We start from the raw sequence: 26,984 nt of genomic DNA, 5'->3' as shown, positions 1-26,984 counted from the left end.
AATTTTTCAGCAACAACATGGGTTGATCCCAATAGAACTAAGATCTGCTTCTGTTCACCAAGACTTACACATTTGCATCTGATTTTTGATGTTCAGATATAGTCCCAAAGCATCTTCTCTGATCAGTTTATTTGGACAATATTATTTTAATGACACAGTGATGTGGAATATATTTGGTTTTGTAAGATCACCTTGCCATGTTAAATGTACTTCAAGGCCACACACTGGTTTTGAAACTTGAGATATGCACAGTATCTATTATCATTCTAGACAGTGTTCCCATGGAGAAATAATGCATGAGTAGGGTGCTGTAACACCTCTGTCATGCTACTCACCTGCATTTTTTCCAGCATTTCAAAGAACTCCGCAGACTGAAAAAAATAAATGAAAACCAAAATCACTTGCCTGTTTGGAATAAAAATTAAAATGAGTTCAACTTGCACAATTCAGCTCTAGATATGGATTTTATGAGAATATAACAATGGCCCTACTGAGTCAAACCAAGGTCCATCTAGCCCAGGGTCCTGTCTTCCAACAGTGGCTCATGCCTGGTGTCCCAGAGGGAATGAACAGAACAGATAATCATCAAGTGATCCACTCTGTCACTCACTTCCAGCTTCTGCCAAACAGAGGCTAGGGACACCATTCCTACCCATCCTGGCTAATACTCATTGATGGATCCATGCTCCATAAATTTATCTAGCTCTTTTTTTGTACCCTGTTAAAGTCCTGGTTGTTACAATGTCCTCTGGCGAGGAGTTCCACAGGTTGACCATATGTCGCATGAAGAAATATTTCCCTTTGTTGGTTTTAAACCTGCTCCCTATCCATTTCATTTGGCGAACCCTAGTTCTGGTGTTATGGAAACACGTAAATAACTTTTGCTTATTCACTTTCTCCATATGCGTTGTGATTTTATTGACCCGCGTTGTCTAATACGCTCCCTGTTCGCCACGTGTGGCAAACGGGGCTGTGGATTGTGGTGAACGTGGGGCACCTCTCCACATGGTGGTAGGAGTGTAGGCAGCTTCTCAGGTTGCAGCACAGCTCCAGCTCCGGGAGGAAGTGGGGCTTGTACAGTGCCCTCCCCCCAGAGCCAGGCATCCCCCCTCCAAATAAATGTCCTCACCCAGAGCCAGGCACCCTCTTCCCCTATTCCCCGACCCCACACTGAATGCGGCGACTCACCAGAGCCACCACAACCTCAGGAGTTATGCCAGGAGCCTCAGCCATACTGGCAGGTGCCACACGGGGGCTCGAGCCATGGCCTGAGCTGCGGCTGAACCAGCAAGAGCCACTGCCACCACCTGCTTGTCCTACCATGCAGTGGGGCACACGCACCGTGCGGGCAGACGGCACCCACGTGTGGGGCTTGCAGGAGCTGCATTTAAAGGCTCCAAGAGCTGCACATGGCTCCAGAGCCAACTGCCACACCGCGGTGTCCCATTTGCCGTATGTGGGGAATATATTGGACACTGCGGCTTTAACAAGTGTAGCATTAAAAAAAAAAGAAGTTGTCAAATTAAATAACTGGAGTAGGTGGCCACCGATGTCTCCTCTAATCTTTTCCAGCCTTTGGCAGACTTTTTTCCATCCATGCGCAGAATAATTTTTGCTATGTGCACTCAGGTATGTGTGAATGTGCACCACCAACAGAAACATGTAACTTAGCCATGGCCACTCCACTAATCAGCTGGACCACATTGGAATCTCTTTTGAGCAGCCATCTAAGCAGACAACATACATGAAACACCAGTAGCTACTGCCTTGCATGCTGAATAGTAACAGAGAGGGAGCCGTGCTAGTCTATATTCTATCCAAACAAAAAAGCAGTCAAGTAGCACTTTAAAGACTAACAAAATAATTCATTAGGGGAGCTTTCGTGGGACAGTCTGTCCCACAAAAGCTCACCTAATAAATTACTTTGTTAGTCTTTAAAGTGCTACTTGACTGCTTTTTTGTTTTGGTGGCTACTGTTAGTGATGATAACCATGAAATCTTCCTGCCCAAACAGGAATAGCAACAATGGTTCACACTCTGTAATCCCTGCAATCTGAGTATTGCAAAGCATTTTATAGGCCCATAAAATGATAGAAATATCTGGCTGGAAAGGACCCTAAGAAATCATCAAGTCCAGTGGGCTGTACTGAGGCAGAGCCATGTAAACCACTTTTACTGACATCAATAATTACATCTTACAACAGACCCAAAAGGCAATATTTGTATTCCCATTTACCAAAGGAACAGAAGGACAAAGACAGTTGAAGTCACTTGCCTAACCAGTAAGTCAGTAGCACAGGAAGGGGTTAAAATTTCCAAGTCCTGACTTCCAGCTTTGTGGTTTTGACAGAAGCAAAACATTCCTCTCTCATGATCTTAGCACAGCTGGTTTTATATGCCGCATGCACAGTGGCCGGTGGAGAGAAATATAATCCCACATTTTAGCAGTAGCAACAGCACTGTGGTTCATACTTTTGCATGAACTAACCAGAGGGTAATATAACTACACACATGCACACTCATGCAGATTTGACTTTCAATCTGGTAAAGGATCCCTGGTTCACACACATCTTGTCAGGGGGACAGGCCAAGCAGACACTCAACTTAGCAGGTAACTAGGTGTATGTACTATGTACGAAGTGCTGCTCTAAGGTCTTCTGGCTCAGTCTCACACACACACCTTTGTGATGGGCTTCTGTGTGAACTTCATGGAAAAAAAGGAGGTCTCTTCCCCTTCCCGGCACAATATCAGCCATTACCATAACCATAGAATTAATCAGCTGATTGTGTAGGAGAAATATTTGCTACAACAGCCATTATTCAGCAATGGTACACGCTGTGATGAATTAACAGCTCCAGGCTTTGCCAATCTTTTGCATTGTGTTCCGTCTAGAAACACACAACCTGGTATTTTAAATTTCTTTGCTGGAAACTGGAACTAGGTTTGATTAGAACTTCATGTATGAGGACCTGAAGATGCCATTCTGCTAATGCTCACTGATCCGAGAAAAGAATCAACCGCTGGTATGAACTCCCATGACTAACTAGGCCACAGACCCCAGCTCTGAGAGACCCAGTTAACATGAATGACTTTATCCCAAGTGATCGAGAGAGACAGCTGAGCCCCTTGCAACTTCAGGGTTCGAACGATCAAAGAAAATCTGGTTACAAGAATCCTCTGAGATTTTCTTTGGTTAATTTCAGCTGCAGAAAAGCCCTGTTTCTTTCTCAGCTTGTGGCTTGAGACCCACGCCCAGGGCTTGCTGGCCCTTCAACTAAGGTACAGGCTTTCTCGACCTGTCAGATCCACTTCAGTTACCTCAGGTGCAATAGAGAAAACGCAAGATAGGAGGGCAGGTAGACAGAGCACTCACCATTTCAGTGAAGCGGCACCTCATGTACTCTGGGTCAGACACATGCACACAACACCTGCCAATCAATCTCAACTCCAAGATTGATTCCTTAAGGTCATGTTTCCTTCTTCTATGTAAATTATTTACTCTCTTCAGTATCTCTGAATACATGAGATTAGGAGCAGGCAGCTAAATTCATCAAATATTCCCCACCCTGGTGACTCTTTCTTTCCTTGGTTATTGTAACAAAGCTACTTCCCTTTAATGTCCTTTTGCAATTTGTTTCAGTCATTCTTGAAATAACAACGCTGAAAACACTTGACTCCCACAGAAAGTGCCAGAACAAGGGTTAACATAAGGCTGCCGGATGAGACCTTACCCACCCTTAGGGCAAAGTGAATATGGTGAACATAAGCTCTCCATTAGCAGCTTAATAACAATCATTTGGAGTAACAGCCACTTTCACATGGCTCAGAGTTTACTTTTCGCTTGTGCAATATAATATTTCAAATGATAATCACCCCGGTTCAACTCAGCTGTTCAGTAATGTGTTGCCTTTATTACCTGTTCCAATTTATAATCAGTTTCACTACGGCCCTGAAGCTATTTTTTTCTTATAGCACTACCTGCAATGTTCCCTCTACTCCTTTACATGCATGTGTGGTATAATTTTATATGCACTGATGCACATGCAAATGTGTACCAGTGGTATAAACAAAAACTTAGCTGTGGGTACTCTGCTAATCAGCATTTCAATCTCTCCTGAGTGGCCAACCAAGCACACATCTTACAGGGAACACTGATTACCAGTACTGCAAACCTTTGGTTCAAAAATCATGACATAACCTTAAAATCATGAGATTGTAAAAATAAGGTTTGGGGTTCTTTTTATTTGTCTAGTGAGCTTTGCACCTTTAGGGTTCATGTTTTCCATTTTTTCTCTGCAACCAAGGGAAATATAAACTGACCTAAAAGCAACAAGAACAACAAAAACAGGATTGAGATTCTCATATGACCACACAGGGGCTGAGGGTTTAAGCAAAAAAACAAACGAACAATTTGTTCAGGCATTAGCACACTGAAAGCCAAAGAAATGGACAATAAGCCAGTACTCTACTAGTGGTCACAAAATGGCCATTTGTACTCAGAAGTCAGGCAGAAGAACAGCTGGCTAGCTACTCAGTTTGTCATATAAATCTGAGTGTATGAAATTTGCACCCAACATTTTCGAACGGGACATGCAAGATCTTCCTTTGCAGGAGGTAATCTTTAAACAATTACCTATATATTTAACAGAGTTTGTCAGTCAGTCTGTCTGCTTGTTCAAGAACTCCTCCTGAACAGTAAGAGCCAGGACCACCAAAGTTGATATACACCTTCCTTTTATCATAACTTCATGGAAGGTTGGGTTTGGTTGTGCCAGGAAAATGTGATGTACTGGGAATGGGGTTGCTTTTCACAAAGCCATACAGAAAAGAGAAAGAATCACCTGGTAGCTGAAAATGGCTGGCTGAGGTTGCTCTCTGCCCCATCTGGGACTACCCCAGCCTGGGGCCCTTTAAGGGGGTGCCAGGGGCAGATGAACCTGGACCTGCCCCAGCTGAGAGACACACAGTAGCCATGGAGAGGTGCTTCTGACCTGGCCCCAAGCCACTGCACTGAGAGAGGGCTGAGGTAGTCCTCATTCCCTGGGGCAGCTTGCCTCCTGAAGCCTTCATCCCCAGCCTCATCACAGAGCAATGATTTCAGTGAAGAAAAACAAGACTGAATCATGTTAAGGATCTGAGCAATGCCGGGTAAATCATCTAGTGATAAACACATGGAAGCAAAGCCAGTTGAGATCCATACTAATCACAAGGTTCATCAGCAGACTCAAAAACTACAAATGATGTCGTTTTCAAGCAAAATACCTACAAATCATATCCCCCCTTTCCTTACCTTGCAAGATACAAGTCCAGGTTTCTGCCTGTCGCAGGCTACAAATTCAGGAGGTCCCTAACACCCTGAGCAAGGCAAGGAATGCTGTGATGTGGCTCCCTGCAGTGGGTTAGCTGGCAGGGTTTTACAGACAAAGGCCTACTTGGCAAATATTTCAGGAGACCAACAGGCTAGGACATGGCTTAAAAGTCATGGCCCGTCACAAACAGGGCTCAACTTCAAGTGGTTCACAGCCCTGATCTTACAATTACAAGTGTGCAGACAAGCTGCTCCATCTGCCCAAAGCCCACTAGCTTCCTTGGGGCTGCCTGTGTACATCGCCATCTGCCCAGTCACCATTTCTTAAAAGTTACCCACTTTTCAATCTGACTTTCTCTCCCAGACAGCTGCTGCGGGAGAAAAGCACGTACACGCCCCGCTTACTCCTGCCCCACACTCAGATCTGAGCAGATCCTGTGTCTTTGTTACAAAGTACCTAGCACACAAGAATGTGCTGCTGGAATATGGATCCACACATGACAACAGTGACTCACTTCACCTTTAAATTTAAGGGGAAAAACTAAAATGGTTTCTTAGTTGTGTCCACTTTTTAAAAACTATCTTAGAACTTTAAAGAAGCTCCTTTATAACGTGCGATGGTTTGAATATATCACAGAAAAGAGCCAGTGGCTCGAAAGGGTCAGCCCGCTGGAAAATGACCGAGGGTATGTCTACACTTACCAGAAGATTGACCCAGTCAGGTTGGCTCTTCTGGGGGTTCGATTCCATGCGCCTGGGGGGGATGCATGAAATCGAACTCTCAGGCGCTAGCAGTTGACCCCCGTACTCCTCATTCTCATGAGGCGAAAGGGAGGTTGACGGGAGGGTTTCTCCCATCGACCTCCCTCAGTGAGGACAGCCAGATAAGTCAGTCGTAGATAAGTCAATTTCAGCTATGCAATTGCCATAGCTGTAATTGTGTATCTACAGTTGATTTTAAGGTCTAGTGTAGGCCCTGTTTGAGAGGGGCTGGGACAGCTACTGCAGACCTTCAACCAACACTGCTGACTGAGGTTACTCATCTGCCCTTCATGTCGGTGAATGGATTTTACCTCTAAAATTCACCTCTGCTTTTCATCCACACCACCCAGCTACTTGGCTTTGTGAGTATGGCTGTGCTGCACACTAAGCCAGGGCTCTGTCTCAGGTTTGCACCCAAACCTCCATTCTGTCCACACACAGCTCAGTTTGATTCAGGTCAGCAAGTGCTCTGGACCTGTGTCCTAGGATCCTGCTTGGGTGGGCAGGGTCCATCAGAGTCCAAAGTCCCCCTGAGGCTCAGTCCAAGCCCCATCATTTTCCAGTGTGGGCGCAGCTCCTGCCAAAGACTTGAGGCAGAGGGTCTGTGATGTGCAGCACAGATGCACTAGCACGACTGTGAAACCTGAATCCAGCAGGTGTAAGACCTGGTTTACCATGCGGGGTCATCCCTCCAGCATGGGCTTTGAAAGATCCTGCGGACCTGGGCTTTTAGTGCAGCGTAGACGTACTTCACACAGCCTGAGTGAATCTGCCTCTCCGGGGACAAGGACCACACACTCAATGCACTCTTGACATGTACAAGTACCTCCCCATGTGAGTATCGGATGTCACTTGTGCCAGTGAAGACTGCATGCCGTTGGCACAACTGCCTTATCTGAAAGGGACTGGCTGAGAAATTGGCCCTGGAAGGCTAAACCAGACAGACTTTGTAACAAAAAATAAAGATCCCTTCAGCCCAGCCCAGGAAAATACAGACACAGGCAATTAGAGATATTAATGGCAAGAGTCCAGCAAGCCAACCAAGCTAAACGAGATCAATGCATCACTTCGTGACTTTTCAGTCATCTGTCATTTCAGATCTGTTGATCAAACAATCCCAGGGTAATTCAACTGAATGCTCAGTTACCCGCCTCCCTCCACCATACACACTCATCCCTATCCCTCATCTAAAAATAGAGACAGACTACTCTCCTGCCCTAAATATGTCTATCAAATATTGCGACACTCCCAGTAAACAAACAGGTGGCCTTTGCAGAATCAAGCATAACCCATACTCCTCTACTAGGTGTGACTCACTCTCTCATATAGCAGCAACGAAGGGTCCTGTGGCACCTTATAGACTAACAGAAAAGTTTAGAGCATGAGCTTTCGTGAGTTAACTCACTTCTTCAGATGCTGGTCCTGGAAATCTCTCATATAGTGGCACTTAGGCTTGGTAGACACTAGGGAGTTTAGCTGATTGCAGATATGCAATTCTAGCGACAGCAATTGCATAGCTAGAATCGACTTATCTGCAATCAACTTAGCTGACTAAATCGAGGTGTACAGGGATCGACTGCCAACCCCAGACAGTTCAACTTTGCGTGCCTCTACCAGGCATGCAAAATCAAACTCTGGAAGGTTGACCCTTTCCGGGTTGATCTTCCCAGTAGTGTAAACATACCCCTAGACTACTTACAGAGAAAGAACGAGTCTCCTTACCTTCTTAGCTGAGAGCCAGCAGACTTTTAGCTCAAACTGCAAAGCCTCCTGCACAGGGTTCCCAATCAGTGAGAAAATACTACAGGCCAAAGTGGGATAATGCGGAAGATGGGATTAGTAGCCACGATTCTTCTCCCTGCTCATTAATGGCTTGAAAAGGAACCTTAGGCTTAGGGAGAGAAGGACACTGAAGGCAGCTTTTTGGCAGACTCTGCAGTAAACATCCAGGATATGTCTATACAGCAAAGGTATTTTGAAATAACGTTGCTAGTGTCTACACAACACAACCACGGTTGGCTTATTTCAGAATAGGTAAACCTCATTCCATAAGGAATAGCACCTATTTTGAAATAGGGGCTGTGCAGACAGGGAACAGAGCCTATTTCGAAATAAGCCATAGTGCACCCAATGACTATTCTGAAATAGGCTCTGTGTGTGTAGATGCTGTATTTTGAAACAGCTGAGGGCTATTTGGCTGTGGCCAGAAGGGGCATGTTAATGAGGGATTTCGGAAGATGTGAAAGAGGTGCCGGCATGCATATGCAGCGCCTCATTAGCATAACAGCAGCCATGCGCCATTCAAAAGGGCCACTTTTGAAACCCATGCCCACCTGTGTAGCTGGTGGCCTTTAGAAAGGACACCCTGATTTTGTAAGCCCCTTCTTCCCATTTGATTTGAGGAAGAAGGGGCTTTTGAAATCAGAGGGTCCTTAAGAAAGGCCCCCGGCTACACAGGTGGTGTGCATTTCAAAAGCAGCCCTTTTGAATCATGCATGGCTGCCATTATGCTAATGAGGTGCTGCATATTCATGTCAGCACCTCATTAGCATCTTCTGAATCCCTCATTATTAACATGCCCCCTCCTGAAGGGAGAAATAGTGTGGCCAAAGACTTTGGGTGTAGCAGCGTTATATCGAAATATGCTATTTCAGAAAATCTCTTACAGAATAACTTATTTTGAAATAATGCTGCTGTATATACATACCACCAGATTTCCAAAAAATAAAACAAAAGGGTTTTTGTTTATGTATGTAAAACCAGAGACAGCCCAAGAAACCAGACACATTTGGTATAATCCTTTGGAGAAAACATTAGCTAGAAGACAATTTACACTATAATAGTAGCCTAGGGGCTGCTCTAATTTACTCCAGGCTGCAAAGGTAACAAGAAGCTATTAGCACAACTAAGAAATGGCACAACATGAGAAAAACCCAGGCTTGGGCTGGTTTGTCTGTTTTTACAGCGCTGCAATTTCAGAGAGGCAAGAATGTCTCCAGAACCCATGCTAGCAAAAGAGTCTACTCTTCACAACTGGTGAATGTCAGGAGTGTTGCACTTCTGAAAACCTGGCTCCCACATTCAGGGTATTTTAGAGTTAGATCCCACATTGCCTCTACATCAATGAAGGTGGCAGGACTCAACCTGAGCCAGTTAGAGCAGGTGTGGGGCCAGAATGTACTGACAGTCCAGTACGGCAAGATCTGGCCCACGCTTTAAAGTGACACTCTAGTACAGAGCAGAATTTTTTAAATACACTTAAAATGTATGTACAGAGTGGACAGTCTGCTTGTAGCTCTTCAGGTATCTCTGCCTCCTTCAGCTTCCTCACATTGCAGCACAAATAAAATCTTCCCACCTCTGAGGTTATAGCTAAAGCAAAGGCACTTCCTTGATTCCTATCAGCATGCAACATTGTCCGGTTTAGCAGCACAGGACGCCTATACTTCCCAATTCTTGTGCAACTGATGGTCCAAAACTGAATTTACTATGTGCCCCTCTTACAACCCACTGAACCCAAAGTGCCACAGTGGAAAGTAATTTCCATTATTAGCACAAAAAAGACCAGCTGGGCTAGTAATTTGGGTTTATAAATGCAAAATGCAGAAAAATAAAACTCTTTTAGCCCATAGTTGTCTTTCACTTGTCAACCACAGTGAAACTCTGCTCAAGCAGAACTCCAATAACACAAAAAAGGTAAAGAATGCAGAGATTAATGTTTACATTTCATTAGGAAAACACAGTTATTCTAGTCTTTGAGCATGAGACAATCCGTGGGCTGTTTAGACTTATACCAACTACTCTTTATTTAATTTCCATATTACAAAGACAAGTAGGGTTTTAGAAAAGGAGTACTATGAATTTGGAGTGATTTAATGAAGAAGGGAAATGCCATTAGCAAGCACCCAGTTTGAAAGTGTCCTTGTAAATTACACCCAGAAGGAGTGCTGCATACTGGAAAACGGAAGCTAATGATCCCACATGTTATGCACTGGGGCATGTAGGCAGCACATACATCTTATCACCCATTTCCCGCTTGAGAGTGCAACTCTTACCAAAAATTTCCTTAAGAAATCCATCATCTTCTCAACTCTCTTCTCCTTGCAGCGGCCAGGGCAACTTCTTTCCACATGGAAAGCTGCTGCTGCTCAACTTCCTTATTGTGATCAGCTAAGGAGCTTCTAAAGTTTGATGCCAGCCTGCTCATCCATGCAGAACTCTCTCCCAGATCCGTCCCCTCCCTTTGTTAATGTTTCTCCAAGTAAGAGACATGACAGGGCTGTTGTTTTATGGGTAAAGGGCGGGTCAACTCTTGTGCCTGAAACAGGTTGTGCAGGAAGCATGCTATAGGACTGAAAAAGAAAGAAATTCTTTGCCTCAAACTCACATCTTGGAGTGGATTCAAAGCCCTTCTCTGAGTGACACTCATATCAACTTACAAGGCAACCCGTAAACTGCGGATCAATTTGAGGTTTAAAGAGCCGAGCAGCATTTTAGCAGTGGCACACACTGAACTGAGGAGGGAAAACACAGGGTTACAAGGAGGGGAAGATAACTAGGAGCTGGTTGGCAACATTCTGATCTCATTTCCCTCCCTTTTTCTGGGACCCCACTCTTTAAATACCCCTCTGGAAACTGCCCCCCCATGCATCTGATGAAGCGGGTCTTTGCCCACAAACGCTTATGCTCCAAAATATCTGTTAGTCTATAAGGTGCCACGGGACTTCTTGTTGTTCACTTCAACAGAGGTAGCTCTGCATTTAGACCAGTGTGACTGTGAGCAGGAGCTGGGCCTTGGTGTATTTGGAGTCTGTGCAGGGCAGCTACCAATAAAAACCATAACCATTTACTTAGCAACTTTTATATCAGAAGAGTATCCATCTCATAGTGGTAGTGGCAGGACAATATTGTTAGATGCTTTTTACAGGTGGATAAACTGAGGCACAGCAAAGCGGTATAACCTGGCCAGTCTATCTGCCTCAAGAGTTACCATGATGCCCATCACCATAGTATCTGAGTGCCCCTCATTTAAATTAAATCTGCCTGGCGAGGGCCATTGTGGAGTTTTCTCCTCATCTGTAGCTATATTGATGATGCACTATATCATTAGTCTCTCAGTACAGGTGGGAATGCAGACCAAGAGTCCTCTGGTCCCAAATTCCCTGCACTAAACTGAGGACAATACCACTTCACGTCTGGCAGAATGCAGATACAATTTCACTAGATCCACAGGACAGACTCTATGCCACTTTTCTAAGTCAGTCGTGCCAATGCTGGAAAGGTTTCTCTACCTGGCGGCAAAAAGGGCACAACCCCAAGTATTTAGCAAATACAAACTGTCCACACTTGTCACTGCTGGGAAAGGAACCTGACGTGAAGGAGGGGATCAGAGCGAGAAGGCATGTAGAGGATGTGACAGATCTAATTACTCCAAGTGAGTTAACAGCTAGGCTACATCTGTTTCTTCACCGGCAGCGCAGTGCGTACGCTGCACGGCGAATGAGTGGGAAAACACACCGTGCTAGTTAAAAAAAGACTTGTCAAACTCTGTAGATTCTTCAGCTGTTTTTCACAATGGAAAGTGATGTGAATGTGTGTACAGATTTCAGGAAACCCTATGGTACCCCCGACACTGGTTAGTTGATTATATTCCTATGACCTGGTGTGACCACACTGGGAATGCTACACTCAGGACAGACAGCAGAAACTAGGGTGGAGAATCCCCCAGACGTGTTGATTCTATAAGTAAAGTCACCAAGTTAGTGACAATCCAGCTTCTGTGACACCACACCAGTTAACCAGAAAGCAAACACAGTCCCCATTAGGCAATGCAACCCTTCGCTCCCATCTACAAAGGGGAGGGGTTGAGGGGTAACTGACCCCTGTTTCACCACAGGTGACATTCACCAGTCTCAAAGGACCAGACACTTAAGTCAATATGTGTCTCGATCTGACCCAAGATTCACACTGATGCCAATTCGTTAGTAACTGAGAGCTAAAGGTAGGAAGGAAAAAGAAAGCAGAGCGTTACACATGGTTAAAAGCCCAATGTACACACAAGTGAGATCTAGTGTTCCTAGCTCAAGATCAGAGCGGTGACGGAAAGCTCTGGTTGGGAAGTAACACAAAGCAAGCACTCCTATAGCACCTTAAAAGACTACCAATTTTATTTATTAAGTAATGAGCCTTTGCGGGTAAGACCTATTCCTCCTTCTTTCTCCCCGCCCCCACTCCTTGCTTCATATTTCCCTGATTGTTCAGTTCTGCTCCATAATCTGATGAAGTGGGTCTCACCCACGAAAGCTCATCCTCTAATCAATCAAACTGTTAGCCTGCAAGGTGCGACAGGGCTGCTTGCTTTGTTTTGCAAAGAGACAGACTAACACGGCAGCGGCCCCTCTGAGCCTGTTGCGAAGTGCTATTGGTCCTTCTCACCAATATTGAGATTATTGATTATTAGTATTCACGCCTTAGGGCTGCAGTGCCCAATACGCTTGCCACTCGTCACATGCGGTGACCTGGACACTGTGGGGTGGCAAAACATGGCTCTCACCGCACACCGTGGCGCGCCCTCCGCCCACGCCCCACCAGTTGGTAGGACAAGAGCATGGTGACGGCAGCAGTGGCAGTGACTCCTCTCACAGCTCTTGCCTCGGTGCGGCTCTGGCGCCTCTTGCCCCAGCATGGCTCCTGTGGCCTAGCGCGGCTTGCCTCGTGCTGCAGTGGCAGCTCTGGTGAGTTGCTGGCAGTTTGCATGGGGGAAGGTGCCTGGCTCTGAGGAAGGCACTGCTAGAGCAGTGGGGGCTGTGGTGAATATGGGAGTACGACAACCACAACCGTGGCAATCCTTCAGTTACTACTGGACACCACTGCCTGAAGGCATTCTTTAAGTCCCGCCCCCCCAGCTGCTGTTTGATGAGCACACGGCAGTGTTGACCCAGGCAGCTTTGTACCCTCAGCATCTGAGGAGGAGATTACAACCCGACCTTTCAGATGTGGCACTTCCTATTGTTATCTACGCCACTGTTGCCTGAAGATTAGACTATTGTGATGTGCTCTACACCCGACTGAAGCTCTCAACCATTCAGAGGCTGATGCGGGGGTGGGGTGGGAAAGCAGGCAGCTGACAGGGCATTTTCTGTGAGGGCTCCAAGTCTCTGGAACCTGCTCCCACCCTTGGCCCAAAACAGCTCCAATCTGGTGACTTTCCAGATAAACAGCCAGAACACCTGGATTTTGAAAAGTCTGAGGGTATGAGAGAGGAACGAGGTGGCTGGCTGGCTGGCTGAACTACCATAGAACTGATGACCATAATGATGATGGGATTTAATTTAATTGCATTTATAATTAATGATGCGAGGATGCCCGAAGCCTTGGATAGGTGCCTATTATTGGAAATTCATGAACAAATGGTTTGCACATTAACAAGGTTCTAGCTTAATACTAAGAAGGTGCTGCTGCACCAGAATGAAAGCTACAATTATATGAGATGATAGCCCCTTTGGGTACTGTTAACAGGAGCCAATCTCTTAGCTAAGCAGCTGGCCAGCTGCCCTTGGACTTCCTCAAAAACAGAGGTACGTCGTAGAAAGCCTGGTAATTATGGCTATATAAGGTCAGTGGGAATTTCGATTACACTGGGATCAAGTAATACCATGAATATGCAGCTGGATCACACAGTATTTAAAGAGTCATTCTGCAATTGCTGCAGATGCTAGCAATTAATAATTACTCATACAGGAGTGGCATCTTCTGATGCAGCAGAGCCGTGCTGTTCCACCTGGTGTGCTGTAAAGCAATTTCCACATCACATGTCTTCTGGTTTATTTATTCAATATGTTCGACGCAGCAGCACAAGAGTCCATTACACATTTCTTTGCCCCCCCCCTTAAATCAACAGGCGTTATGGCCATATCTAGTGGACAATCTGCATTAAATTTGGACTCTGCTTGTGTACTAAATTCATGAGTCACCAGCACAGTCTGATTGCACGGAAAGTTCACACTCTTGAAAGATTTGAATCAAAACCTATGGAAATCCAATGGGAATCTTTTATTTGACATAACCAAGGTTTGACTGAGGCATAAGGAAATAGAATAAAAAACAAACTGGTTCTGTCTTTGGATGAAAAATTTCTCCTGATTGATGCAACAGCCATAGCTAGCAAGTGGTGGAGCTGTAACATGACAGTACCTAGAGAGGGGCTTCACAGTGCCAGGCATATTTACAAATATTCAGTCCCTCTGGAGAAGAGTTTACCAACAGAGGAGGAGTAAGAGAAGCAAGCGATATGGGTCACTGGCAGAGTGAGGAAGAGAACTTGGTTTGTCTGGCTATGTCTAGACAGTGGATACCATTTTGGGATATGGTGGTATACTGAGATAGCCGCCTACATGTATGCAACATGCCCATTGTCTCAAAACAGTTTTTGAGATTATGGGTGCAATACTCTGGCATCCCTGTGTACCTCACTGAAATACGACTTTATTTCGGCATATGCTGCTGTTTAGACAATGCTACATGCCAAAACATCCCATTCTGAAATTACTTGAAATAAGCAATGCAAATTGCGGAGCTTATTTCAAGCTCACCATGCCGTGTGGGCATAGTCTCTGAAGCCCGGTTCAGCAGCCTAGACACCAGACCACCGAGCATACAGTGAGGGGCTTAACATCTTGGTAAGAGCTACAGCAGATCAAGGCCAACTTTGCAGTTGAATGTTTATACTTCTGTTAATGTATTTCAGAAACTCCCACCTGACAGAACCCAACCTGTTTTGGAATAACCAACAGCTTCGCCTACAGCAGAACAGCTGGGCAGATCCCAGCCTGCAATCTATAGGAAACCTTTAGCACTAACTAAAGGTCATGAGCCAGGTCCAATCCTCCAGCCTCACAAAGTCCACAGGGAAGGCTGAGGCTACCTAAAGAAGCTGTAACTTCCCAACCACCTGGGGGCCAGCCCCCAAAGTGGATAGCTTTGTCTAGGGCAGTGGTTCCCAACCTTTTTACTAGTGTGGACACCCCATAACCCCCCTAAACCATCCATGGACTGCAAGCAAAGCCACGTCGAGCCACACCGACAATCCCGGAATTGAGTCCAGTCCCTGAACCCCACTAAGTGACACCTCCTCCCCAAAAGAATGGCTTCCATGTGGGATCTCCCTCCCAAGCCGTATCTGTTATCATGAAATATATTTGAGGTCTCAATAATAATCAAACTCATGACTACTAACCACTCTAACCACTGAACTCCATAACATGAACCAGAGCTTTATTTCTGGCGGCACGCATCTCTAGCGCCTTTCTTCCATTAGAACACTAGAAAAATTTTGACCCCTGATCCAGCAGCCATGCAGGGACAGGGACATTAAAACTGAACGTCCTAACTCCTATGAAGAATCATCAGGCTTGAGTTCTGGCCTCTTTTTTTTTTCCCCTAGAAAAAAGCACTGACACGAATGCTGTAGAAACGTAATCAAGTCTTTCCGCCTTTGTCCTTTTTCTTCTTTTTACCTCAGTTTTAAAAAAAAAACAAACAACTGCATTCAGGATCCAGTATTTCCAGCTTCGGATAGTTCCGACAGTATTCATAGCAACAGTTCAGAATTTCCCCACTCTTTCTAGCCAGCATTAAATTAAATCAATCCAGGCTGCAGTCACTGGCAATCAAGAATGCATAACACTCAATGGAAGGGTAATTGTAGTCTGCATGAATCATACCCTGAACGCAGCAAACAAAGATGCATAACATGTCATTTGTCAAGGGCCATTGTTAAATGTGTTTGCATTCCCCTTTTGGCAGTGAGGAAGATAATTATAATTTGTAATTGAAGTAATAACAATAATCAGGGAATTAATGACAACACAGACGAGAAGACGACAAAAAACAAATTCTGCACATTGATAGCAATGAAGACTTCAGTCTCTTATGCTTATATAGCATCTTTCCTCTCAAAGTGTCAGAACCAAAATATACAGGAATCACTTCACCCACTGTTGAGGTATAGCCATCTCTGCGGTGGAATGCTTCATCACGTAAGACAAACATGCCACCCTATTGGAAACAGAGAAATTTTGATCAATGCCACCCTGGCAAAACTCTCTTCTTACCCCATGCCCCCAAAAAGGTACCTTTGAGATTAAAAGGGGGGATTGGAAATATATATGGATAAAGAAAGTATCCAGGGGTTTAATATTAAATGTTAAAAATAAACATAAAGCTCTGGAAGAAATATAAACCTCCATACTTCAGGGCATGCATAAGTCTGGAACTTTCTCTCCCACAGCAACTTACTGAGGAGTTTCCTTTTCCAGTGCATTTGGGAGACAGGTTTTGGACTAAACAGGCTCCTAGAATATACTCCAGGAGACAGAGCATCCACTGTTAAGATCTCCTAGGAAAGACACCCTTCTCCCCAAAACAGACATGGAACTTAGTGCACGTCCACCCTATGTTTGAACACCTAACCACAGAGACTGAAGAAAGTTCACGCCTCGAGAGCTCCCGCCAGCTCTTGGTTGGTTCATGTTAGCTTCAGTGCCATGAGAAAAGTTTCTACTGAAGCCAACCACATAACATGTGGCCCAAGCTCAGCAAGGGACTTAACCATGTGCCTAAATTTAAGCAGGCACTTAAACTGCTCCTTATTCAGCATTTTTCTTAACTGTGACCACATGTATTTTGCTGAATCAAGGCCTCTCTTCTGTGAATAAACAGGTGACATCCATTTCTAGTGCACCCAACCCTCCATCTCTCTTAACCACAAAAAGCATGTGTACTGCCAACAGACCCAGACTGCCAGCACCAGGGATAGAACCCACAAGCATAGAGTCTAAAGCCCTGCACTCTACAACATGAGCTAAAGGCCAGCTGACTCCCAACTGAGGCTGTAGAGCAGAGACTTCACTTACCCCAGATGAGGTCTCAGTGCCTCTGGGTACTACACGTTTTAGGATGCACAATGTAACTTCTTAAATTAGTGTCCATTGCTTAAATCAAAGCATGGGAGGTAGGGAGGGAGGTTTGACTTAAGAAATGTAACCACATCTGTAGCCACAATGTATTTTCAGAGCGCAAAGAAACCAAGATCCTCATAGCTATCTTGTCATTAGATTCCATCGTGGTGACCTCAATCTGATGGATGCATCCTCTAACATAGTTCAGAATGATCATTCTTGTTTGTAATCACTGTGACTGTTATGGGACACACTATTTTAAGTGTTTTTGGATAATACATATCTGAATTATAGAGGCTAATACTGACAGACAATAATATGGACTGCCAAAGTATAATACAGGTTGAACCTCTCTAGTCTGGCACCTTTAGGACATGGCAAATGTCAAACAAGAGAATCTGCCAGACCACAGGAGGTCAATATTGTCTAGCACCACCACCACCACTTCCACTAATTACTGGGCTCTTAGAAGACATTTAGGGGTAAATTGCAGCTAAATAACAGCACAGAACACTGACAGCCAGGACTTGTGTCTGAAACCAAACCTTATGGGTCCATGGGAAACTCACCCACTCCCCACCCCCCACACACATAAGTGATTGCCTGGCTAACTGAAATCATGCCAGATTACAGGTGTTTCAGGAAGAGAGGGTTCCAGACTACAGAGGTTCAACCTGTATCTGTGAAAACTAAGCCATTTGAAAACACATGATAATATCCTAATCACACTTTATTATCAATCACAAAGACTGACTGGAAAATTTCAAATTAAACATTTTCCGCTCAAAAAATGTGACCTCGTCCAAATTAAATATTTCCATTGGGCAAGATCACTTTCAGCTGAATTTTTGGTCTGAAAAAAAATCAAAAAACCCAAACATTTTATGTTAAGTCAACAAACAAACAAACAGATTCAGGAAACATTGAGATTTTTTGTTTCAATTAAAATTGCCAAAACCAAAACATTCTGACATTTTCCAAACTGACGTTTTTCCAGACATTTCATCCTGTGGAAAGTTTCAACATTATGACATTTTGGCCAAACACAGGATGAAAACAAATGTTGAAACTTCGACATTTCCTGTGGCAAGGAAATTCTATTTGTCTACTAACTCTATTAAACAAAGCTACAGTGGCTCAATATTGAAAAACTAGAAATACGAACAAATTGTAATGAAACATGTGCCTATAATGTTCATGGTACGCAGTAATGGCCATGACACAAAATAACCTTACTATGTCATCAAGACTCATTCATCTCAAGGAATCACAATCAGGACTCAGTTAAGGCAACAACGACTGCCACAGCCACAATCCCACACTATAGTTCCATTCCTGTGCCATGTCCCTTCCTTTCCTTGGGTTGGTAGAAGGAGTGAGTTAAGATGAATGGGGCAGCTCCTTTCTGCAGCTCCTGTTTCAGGCTTTCTGCAGACTCAGGCATTAGTTACAGTTGGGTCATGTTTTCAGTCCATGAGGCCTAGGACTCCTATTTATTTTTAAATGGAAGTTGAGAAACCAATCCCATTGTGCAACTACAAAAGGCGGGCTCCAGGCATTATGCTATAATATTTATGCCTATCTAGTCCTGATTCCATTTCACACAGGAGCAAATACAGAACGACCTCTAAACCACAAAGGCTTTAAACAATGAAACAACTTCACCCTGATGTCTGTTCCAGGGCACAAAAAATTAGTCCTTCATTAATCAGGATCCTATAGTCCCAGGGGTCAGCAACCATTCAGAAGCAGCGAGCCAAAATTTGACCTTTTGACCTCTATGCATGGTCCGAGTGCCGGTGATAGCTTTTACAGTTGCTAGTAGTCCTATGTAGAGCTGCTTCATTAATAACTAAATGAAGATGCAGATCTTTAACATTTAGGTGATGGTTGGTAGCATTAGCTGGTCTTTTGTTAATCCACAGGCAGCCTGGCTTTGAGCAAGCTCCTGGCTGCATGAGGGAGGAGGGGTCAGGCTGATAATCAGCTTGCGTGCCACTCTGGGCATACCTGCCCGGAGGTTGCTGAACCCAGCTTCCCAATATCATACCAATCTTCAAAGACAGCGATGATCAGTTACTGGTCAATTTCGATCTCTCTCTTCCCTCCCCTTTTAGATGAGCATTGTGCAACCAAGGTTAGAGAGTGGGCCACATGACTGCCCCTCCTTTGTCTCATTGGGCTGTAAGACTGTCATAACTGAGATGGTCTCCTGGGATAGGGCAGTGTTGCTAACTGTATTTGCATACCTAGGATTTGCAGGATGCACTCGTTGAACCGTAGCAGCGCTCAGACTGGATGCTGAGGAAGTGCCCAGCTCTCGCAGTCAATGTTGTGTGCAATCAGCTCACACCTCCCTTCAGGTTCCCTGGCTTTGTGGGTGTGTTTCATTTTAGTAATTTCAGAAGGAAAAAATCCTACCTGGACGGAAACCCATGAAATCTGGCATCCCTGTGCGTGGACAACAGTAAAAAAAATGCCTTGTGGGCCACATGTAGAACCCTGATGGGCCACAAATTGCCCATCACTGTTTAGGGAATTCACACTCATGGCAGGCAGTGGACTGTGATGTCTGAAGACTGGTGTCCCACAGCATTTTGTCTGGGCTTCTCCATCTGAGATTGTTGTTAGGGATATTGCTCCAGCAAGTCAGCAGAAAACAATACCAATGTGCTGTTATGATTATTAATTTTTTCTGTGATGCTTCATGAGTGCATGGCACATTGCATTTAATAAAAAGATCTTGGCCCTGAGGAGTCTGTAAAGCTATGGCTTCACTCCAGCATTAACTTAGGCTATGTCTACACTAGGCAAAGTAAGTTGACTGCAGATGCACAATTCTCGCTATGGCAATTGTGTAGCTAGAATTGATGTATCTGCACTAGGCTTACTTGGCTGTCCCTACTGAAGAAGTTAACAGGAGAGCTTTTCCTGTCAACCTCCCTTGCACCTCATGTCTTGCAAGGAGTACAGAGGTCACAGCAAACCCTGAGAGGTTAATTTTGCGCATTCCTACCAGACGAAATTGAACCCCAAAAATCAGTCCTGAGCTGGTTGATCTTCCAGGCTAGTGTAGACTTAGCCTTAGGCACTTACTTGGGTCCAAACCTTCCTATCCATACACACAAAACTCTCACTTGAGTTTGGTGGGACTTTAAACCTGGGTTAGCTAGCCCTGCTGCGAGTACAAGGTAGAGCTTGGTTGCTGCTTTCACTATGGCTAGTAATCCGCCCTTCTTGTCAATGAGGATGCAGGCTAAAGGACCTGAGCTCTGACCGTCATCCACTGCCTTCCCACAATTCCCCACGTGTTCCCAGAAGGACAAATTCTCCCGCAATTCACTGGGACAGGACCACAGAGTGGTTCAGTGCATTGTAGTACAAAGCACCATAAGTTGTGTCCCCCAGACTCCCAGACACACATACTGAGGAGACCAGGGCCAGTGAGGACACAGTAGGGACAGTGACAGACTTTACCTGGTCTTGGGCAATGTGGGGGAGCTCAGCTCCAGGTCCACTGGAAGGGACAGGGCCTTGGGAATCTGCTATTGCTATGGTAGCAGCAGTGGCAGCCCAGAGCCCAGGCCCTTTCAAATCCCCAGGCCCCAGGGCAACTGCTTCCTTTGCCCCTTCCCTCCATCCACACTCCTGGGACACAGGAATTCAAACATGGCTTCGCAGTGGGTCTGTTCATATCTGGGCTAGGTTAACCCAGAAAACAACACCCAGGCTGACCCTGTTAACGGCACAGAATCAATCTGTGATGTCTCCTCATTGCTTGGTGCTTCCATTTCGAGCAATGCTCCAGGGATCCAGTTCCTGGCAGCAACAATAACTTGTCTCCTTCCTCCCTTCAATTATTCCCTGAATAAATACTTCAGAAACACAGAAACTCTGGCAGTAAATGTGTGGCACAGAGGCTAATTGCTCCCATTCAGCCCCAGAGGGAGCCTGCAAGCTACCAGGCCACCCGGCGCTTTACCACAAAGTGAAAGCCATGAAAACCTACACATTTTTCCACATGAACTGGGGGATGACAGGAAGACTGTGTCAGCCCCAGTGGTTGAGAAAATCCCCCTATTTTCACAGGTGCTTAGGTGAAGCAGAGACTCTCAAAGAACAGCTTCTTCAGCCACACGTGCTGGAAGAAGTCAAGACCCCAAGGGCCTGAGGAGTCCTCGGTTCCAAGGCTAGGTGGGACCATTGGGAACCTCCAGACCAATGGTCACCAACCAATAGATCTGGAGCCTGGTGGGTTTGGTCCAGAGGCTATCAAGTTCCTGCAGCTCAACTGCCCCTACCCCACTGCCAGGCTGGTCCTGCTCTCTGCCTTGGAGCTGCCCTGCCCCATCTCCTGCTTGCTGTGCAAGGTGACAGAGGCAGCAGAGCAGGGTACAGATGTCAGGGTGTTTCCCTCTCACCTCACCCTGTACCACATTTTCACAGAGTAAGTATGGCCTTGGAGAAGGGGATGAAGCGGGCCAGGTCCTCAGAGAAGAGGTGGGGAATGAGGCACGGCAAAGGTATCTGGGTTTGAAGTACATCCTGGACTGTCTGCGACAACAGCCTCATCTCTGAGATCCATAATTCATCCTCCTCAGGAGTCCCGAGCGCTCAGCCTCTTGTAGAGACAGCAAGCGCTGGCTTCCCAAGAGGACAAATTGTTATTTCTGCCTGAGATGCTGGTTCTGGAAGGAAATGATCTCTGCCCTCCAGCTGGAAATTACAGCTCTTCCCCATGCACACAAACTAAAGCTTGAACCTCTCTTGCCTGGCACCTTCCAAACCTGACTGGTGCTGAACAAGAGAATTTGCCAGACAACGAGAGGTCAATGTTATCTAGCAGCATTACCGACACTTCCACTGCTGACTGGGCTCTTAGAAGATATTTAGGGGTAAATTACGACTAAATAACAGCCCAGAACACTGAGAGCCGGGACTGTGGCTATAAATAAAGTTTATGGGACCACAGCAAACTTGGCCATACTCATGATAAGTGATTGTCCAGCTAACTAAAATCATGCCGGATTACAGATGATGCCAAAGGGGAGTGCTGGACTAGAGGGGTTCAAGCGGTGTTAAAGGGGAGCACAACAACGCTGCTTAACACACCAAAATTCAAAACACTTTACGTACATTAAGTCACACAGGTGCTCTGTGATGTAGATGAGTCTCCTTGTCCTTACTTCATAGATGCAGTAAACCCTCGATATAACGGACAAATGGCAGGGAGAGGAGTCCAGGAAAACCGAAAGTCCATTACACCCAAGGGTTTACTTCCTGACCTTCCCAGCTCCTCCTGGTTCCAGCAGAGCCCTGGGGCTCAGGGCAGAGCACAGGGGGCTCCTTCAGCCTCTGGGGTGGTCTCAGCAGGGAAGCAGGGGGGTGGAACCCAGTGGCTATGGTGCAGCCAGGGAAGCCATGGCAGTGGCAGTCTGAGCTGCGGCGGGAGGGGGAACCCGGTGGTGGCAGCAGCTGTGGAGCAGCCAGGGACCCCACAGCTGTGGAGGTCTGAGCTGCTGAAGGACCTGGTGATGGCTCTGGTGAGTCTTTTGTAGTACTGAACGGTACAGTACTCTACTTTCAGCGGGGTCGGGGGGGGCACGGCTAGCGGACGTCCGTTATACCCAATGTCCAGTATAACAGGGGCCGTATATCGAGGGTTTACTGTATATCAATTGAGACAACAAAGGGGAAAGGGACATGCTCAAGATGACCCAAGTGAGTTGCACTCCAAGAACACAAGCTGGGAGTCCCAGTCCCGGCCAGTGTTCCCTCTAACTTTTCCCATCCACGGGCAAAATGCATTTTGTTTTGTGCACCGTGCAATGGGTGGACGTGCACTGCCAGAGAAACACACTCTTCCGGAGGTGGGAGTCTGTGGATGCTGTGCCAATCAGCTGGACAGCTCCTGGATCTCTCCTAAGTGGCTATCTAAGCGCTCAGCTTGCAGGGAACACTGGTCCTGGCTCTAATGAGCAGACCACCTCATCTATGAAACTTGGAATTTGGCCAAGACAGTGTAGCTCCCAGCTGTGTGTTCTTTGCCTTGAAACTTCTCATTGGCATGAGCGATTACAACCACAACTGGGATTTTCAAAAGCTCCCAGGAGCAAGGGAAGCACTTATTAAAATGCATGGAATTTCGGCAGCTAAGAACAGATTTTCAAAGGTTTGGAGTATGCTTAAAATGCAGACAGCCACCTTCTGTGATGTTCCTACAGCACCTAAGCAGGTGAGGCACCTGACTCCCATAGATTTTCAACTAATTTAGATGGTTTTGAAAATCCCTCCAGGTGCCTATTCGCACCTTCAGATGCCTAAATTCCAGTGAAAATCTGGCTCCTAACCTGTGTTTGCTCTTTTTCCCATGCATGGGTAGGATAAAATGTGTTAAGTGCATCAAGGCATGTGTAGATGTCCACCATCAACAGAAACACATATGACCAGCTGTGGGCACTCTGCTCATCAGCTGGGTATCAACTGAATCTTTCCTGAGCAGCCGCCCAGTTTCTCATCTTCCAGGGAACACCGCAAACACTTTTATTCCTCTTTGAAAAGAATCTCAGCGTTCATTTTTACATCTTACCCAGAAGAAGAATGGCCCACAAAAATTCAAAACGAACCAGTCAATATTGTATCATTAATACAGGTCTCCCACAACAATCAGAAAGCAGCAAATGCTAGGGTGCATGAGATCCATTTGTCCTACTGGGAAATGCTTGGCATCTATCTAAATTTGAAAGAGCCACAGCTCTTCTGAAGGAGATGAATAAATCCCCAACCTTGAACACCTGTACACTCACATATAGGAAGCCCAAGTCACACGTGTTACAGATTATCTATTAGTAGTTTCTATTCATTTTCTGTTTTTATTTCATTTAATTTCCCCCAGGAATTTATCAGTATTTATTACTTGCAACAAAAACAGGTGAGAAGTGGTGGAAAAATTTACTTTTTCCAGGTAAATATTGAGATGTATTTTGGTGGATGGAAGGACAGTAGGGGAAATATTAAGCAGATTAATGCTTTGATTAATGGAATTCAATGTGGCTTGATGCAGACCTAAAACGAAACTCAAAACAATGCTGCCTGAATTTAAGAAAACATCGTATCTCTAATTCCCAAATAAAACCTTCCATCTGAATAAACCGTTAGTGTCCTACACTAAGAACTATGGGCCTAGAAGTATTTACATGTACAGTGTGCACACACAATTTCATCCCTTTCTCCTGTTTTGCTTTTGTTTCTCTTTAATTTTGAAAACTGCCCTGTGTGCTGAAATATATTCCAAGACAGTTTCTCATTTTCTTTCCATGTGAGAGTCAAATCTTTAAACTGTTATCGGCTAGCAGCTTGAAATACGCACGTGATGGGTATGCGATTCATCGGTGCCTTCAGCGCTTTCATGTCTGCCTGTTTGTGTGTATCTTCTAGAGTCATACACGCCTTACTTCAACAATAACTGCACCTCCCACCCTGGCAACCCCCCGCACGCATGCCACACTTGGCATGCAAGTCGACTGAGAGCAGCATGTGGCAGGAAGGGCAGGCGGGGCGGGAGCACAGGGCTGGGGCCCGTGGCATGGGGCCAGAGCTAAGGCCGGGGCTGGAGCCCCGCTGCAGAGTCCCCACCGCAGCATGGAGCTGGGTCTCCCGCCAGAGCATGGGGCTGCAGTGAAAGGCCCGGGGCTAGGGCCGGAGCCCTGCTACGGTGCAGAGCCAGCATGAGACCAGAAGCCACTGCTGCTGCTGCACGGGACTGAAGTTGGAGCCAGGGCCCTTGGTGGAGCGTGGGGCTGGGCCTGAAGCATGGGGCCCCCGCAGGCACACAAGGCTCCTGCAGAGGAGTCCTTGTCCCGCTGCAGCACAGGACCAGGGCTGGAGTCCCTTGCCAGAAGTCTGTTGAGAATGGCTGTTACGGGCATCAGACACTTTGGAGAAGGAACTATTTGAAAGTGCCCCTTTTAAGACTCCCTTATCCACAAGCTACATCTCTGGAGAAATGATGATCTCACAGCCCTTTACAAGGGAAAGGTTCAGCTCTGTCTGAAGGGGAAGTGAGGCACAGGGCTGGCTGAGCAGCGTGGCAAAGCTCTCACACTGAAGCATTGGGGGAACTGGAGCGAGAACCTGAGTCTTAACCCCAAAGCCTGTTGCACCGGGGTCAGCAACCTTTCTGAGGCGGAGTGCCGAAATCTGACCGCTCAAAATGTCCCAGAGCCTAGGCTGGAGCCTGTGGCGCAGGGCTGGGGCCCTCGCTGGAGTGCGGGGCAGTACTCCCAGGAGTGTGGGCCTCCAGCCGGACTTCAAAAAGTATCACTGGCACTCAGACCACACATATGGGTCGAAAGGTCAAATTTCGGCACTCTGCATCTGAAAGGTTGCTGACACCTGGTGTAGATAATAATGAATTTTAAACATGTGGGTGCATTGCTGTCTATAACACAGTCTTTTGCATTTCACAGCAACATTATTTCAGTAAACAAAGAACATTTCTGTTAGAGCAATATCGTGCCAAGCGCTACAGGTAGAAGTGTTACATAGTCTGTCTTTCATGTGACTAAACTTTCTGGATGTAACAGTCCCTCTACTCTCTATGTGCATTTGTGATGGACAGATAAATGGCCTGACACACTGTCCTACACTGATAAAGCTACAGCAATGCATTAAATATATTGCAGTAGGAAGGAAGGAAAATGGATTACTGAGGTTAGCCAAGCATATAGAAGTCATGGGCTGTTGATATTCTAAAAGATATTGAGTTGATTTTACACTGCTTTGGCTTTATAGGCTGAATTTAAACCCATTTGTGTTGTATTAGAGATGGGCAATCACTTTATCTATAAGCAAAGGCCAGTGTAAACCTTCTCAACCTCACCCGACACTCCGCCATGAAAGAGGGAATTGGTGAGAGCTAGTGGACAGAGCTCAAGAGTGGGACTGATTCTGTTCCCATCTGTGCTATTGGTCTGCTGGATGACTTTGGGCAAGCCCCTTCACCACTCTGTGCCTTAGCTTTTCCATCTGTGAAGTGGGAATAATGATGCTTGCTTACTTTGTATAGCATTTTGCAACTTTCTGATGATTGACAAATCTAAGAGTTGGGTATTATGAAAACTTGTAGCTATCCAAAATATTGACTTAACCTTTGTGTTAAGTGTGATAGAATCAGCTGTTAAGTGATTTACCCCATGTAATGCATAAAGCCCATAGCAGAGCCAGGAGATTGAATGCAAGTCTTCTTGGGGAGAAGCAGGTACTGAATACAGATATCCTCTTTCCCAGTCAATATATTAAAATGAGTATCCTTCTTTGCCCTTCTTCTGAGTGATAGATTTTACAATTCCTAAAACCTTTCTCTAGGCCAGCAGTTCCCAACCTGGGGTCCATGGACCCCTGGGAGTCCATGAGGGTATTGCAGAGGGTCTGTGAAAAAAATAAAAGCTAAACAAAAATGATCATGGAAAATAAGTTTTAAATAAATGCCACAGTAAAAAATCAATTATTAATTTTATATTAAATATCTTCCAATAATGTTATTAATTGCTGCCTGAAAATCTATGCTGTGGTTTCCTTTCTCATGTAATGAAGTGTACACAGTGGCTAGAATTGGCTTTGATAGGGGTCTACGAATATTTTGGAGAGGGAATGAGGGTCTTGAATACTGAAAAGGTTGGAAACAGCTATTTTAGACCATTATGGACTTATCTTTAAATTCAAGTAAAAACCAAATAAAAAAAGTTTATACACCCAAGGAGGAAAATATGTGATGAGAACAAACCAGCAACCTTACACACAAAGCAGATCCTAATGAACACATCTAAAGATGTCTATAAAATGCTCTTTCCATTCAGATTTGAAGAAAACATGCCCTTTGTTTCTATGCACATTTGGCATTTCTGAAGCTTCCTGGCATGCCAGAAAAAAAAAAATCAAATCAGACCATCACGGG

The 26,984-nt window shown here is 45.5% G+C and overlaps 1 protein-coding gene across 1 annotated transcript in view; it reads right to left on the bottom strand.

Moving 5' to 3' along the window:
- RAP1GAP2 (RAP1 GTPase activating protein 2) overlaps positions 1 to 26,984 on the bottom strand; it is a 120,681-nt gene that overhangs the window by 60,028 nt on the left and 33,669 nt on the right. Inside the window, exon 2 of the mRNA XM_075013339.1 lies at positions 336 to 371. Within this exon, the coding sequence (XP_074869440.1) occupies positions 336 to 371 (36 nt within the window). The remainder of the gene's footprint in view (positions 1 to 335; positions 372 to 26,984) is intronic.

The sequence above is a fragment of the Carettochelys insculpta genome, chromosome 19 (genome assembly GCF_033958435.1).
Source record: "Carettochelys insculpta isolate YL-2023 chromosome 19, ASM3395843v1, whole genome shotgun sequence".
Taxonomy (NCBI): Eukaryota; Metazoa; Chordata; order Testudines; family Carettochelyidae; genus Carettochelys; species Carettochelys insculpta.
The sequence above is the reverse complement of the archived record's forward strand: the minus strand, read 5'-3'. Positions and strand labels throughout refer to the sequence as shown.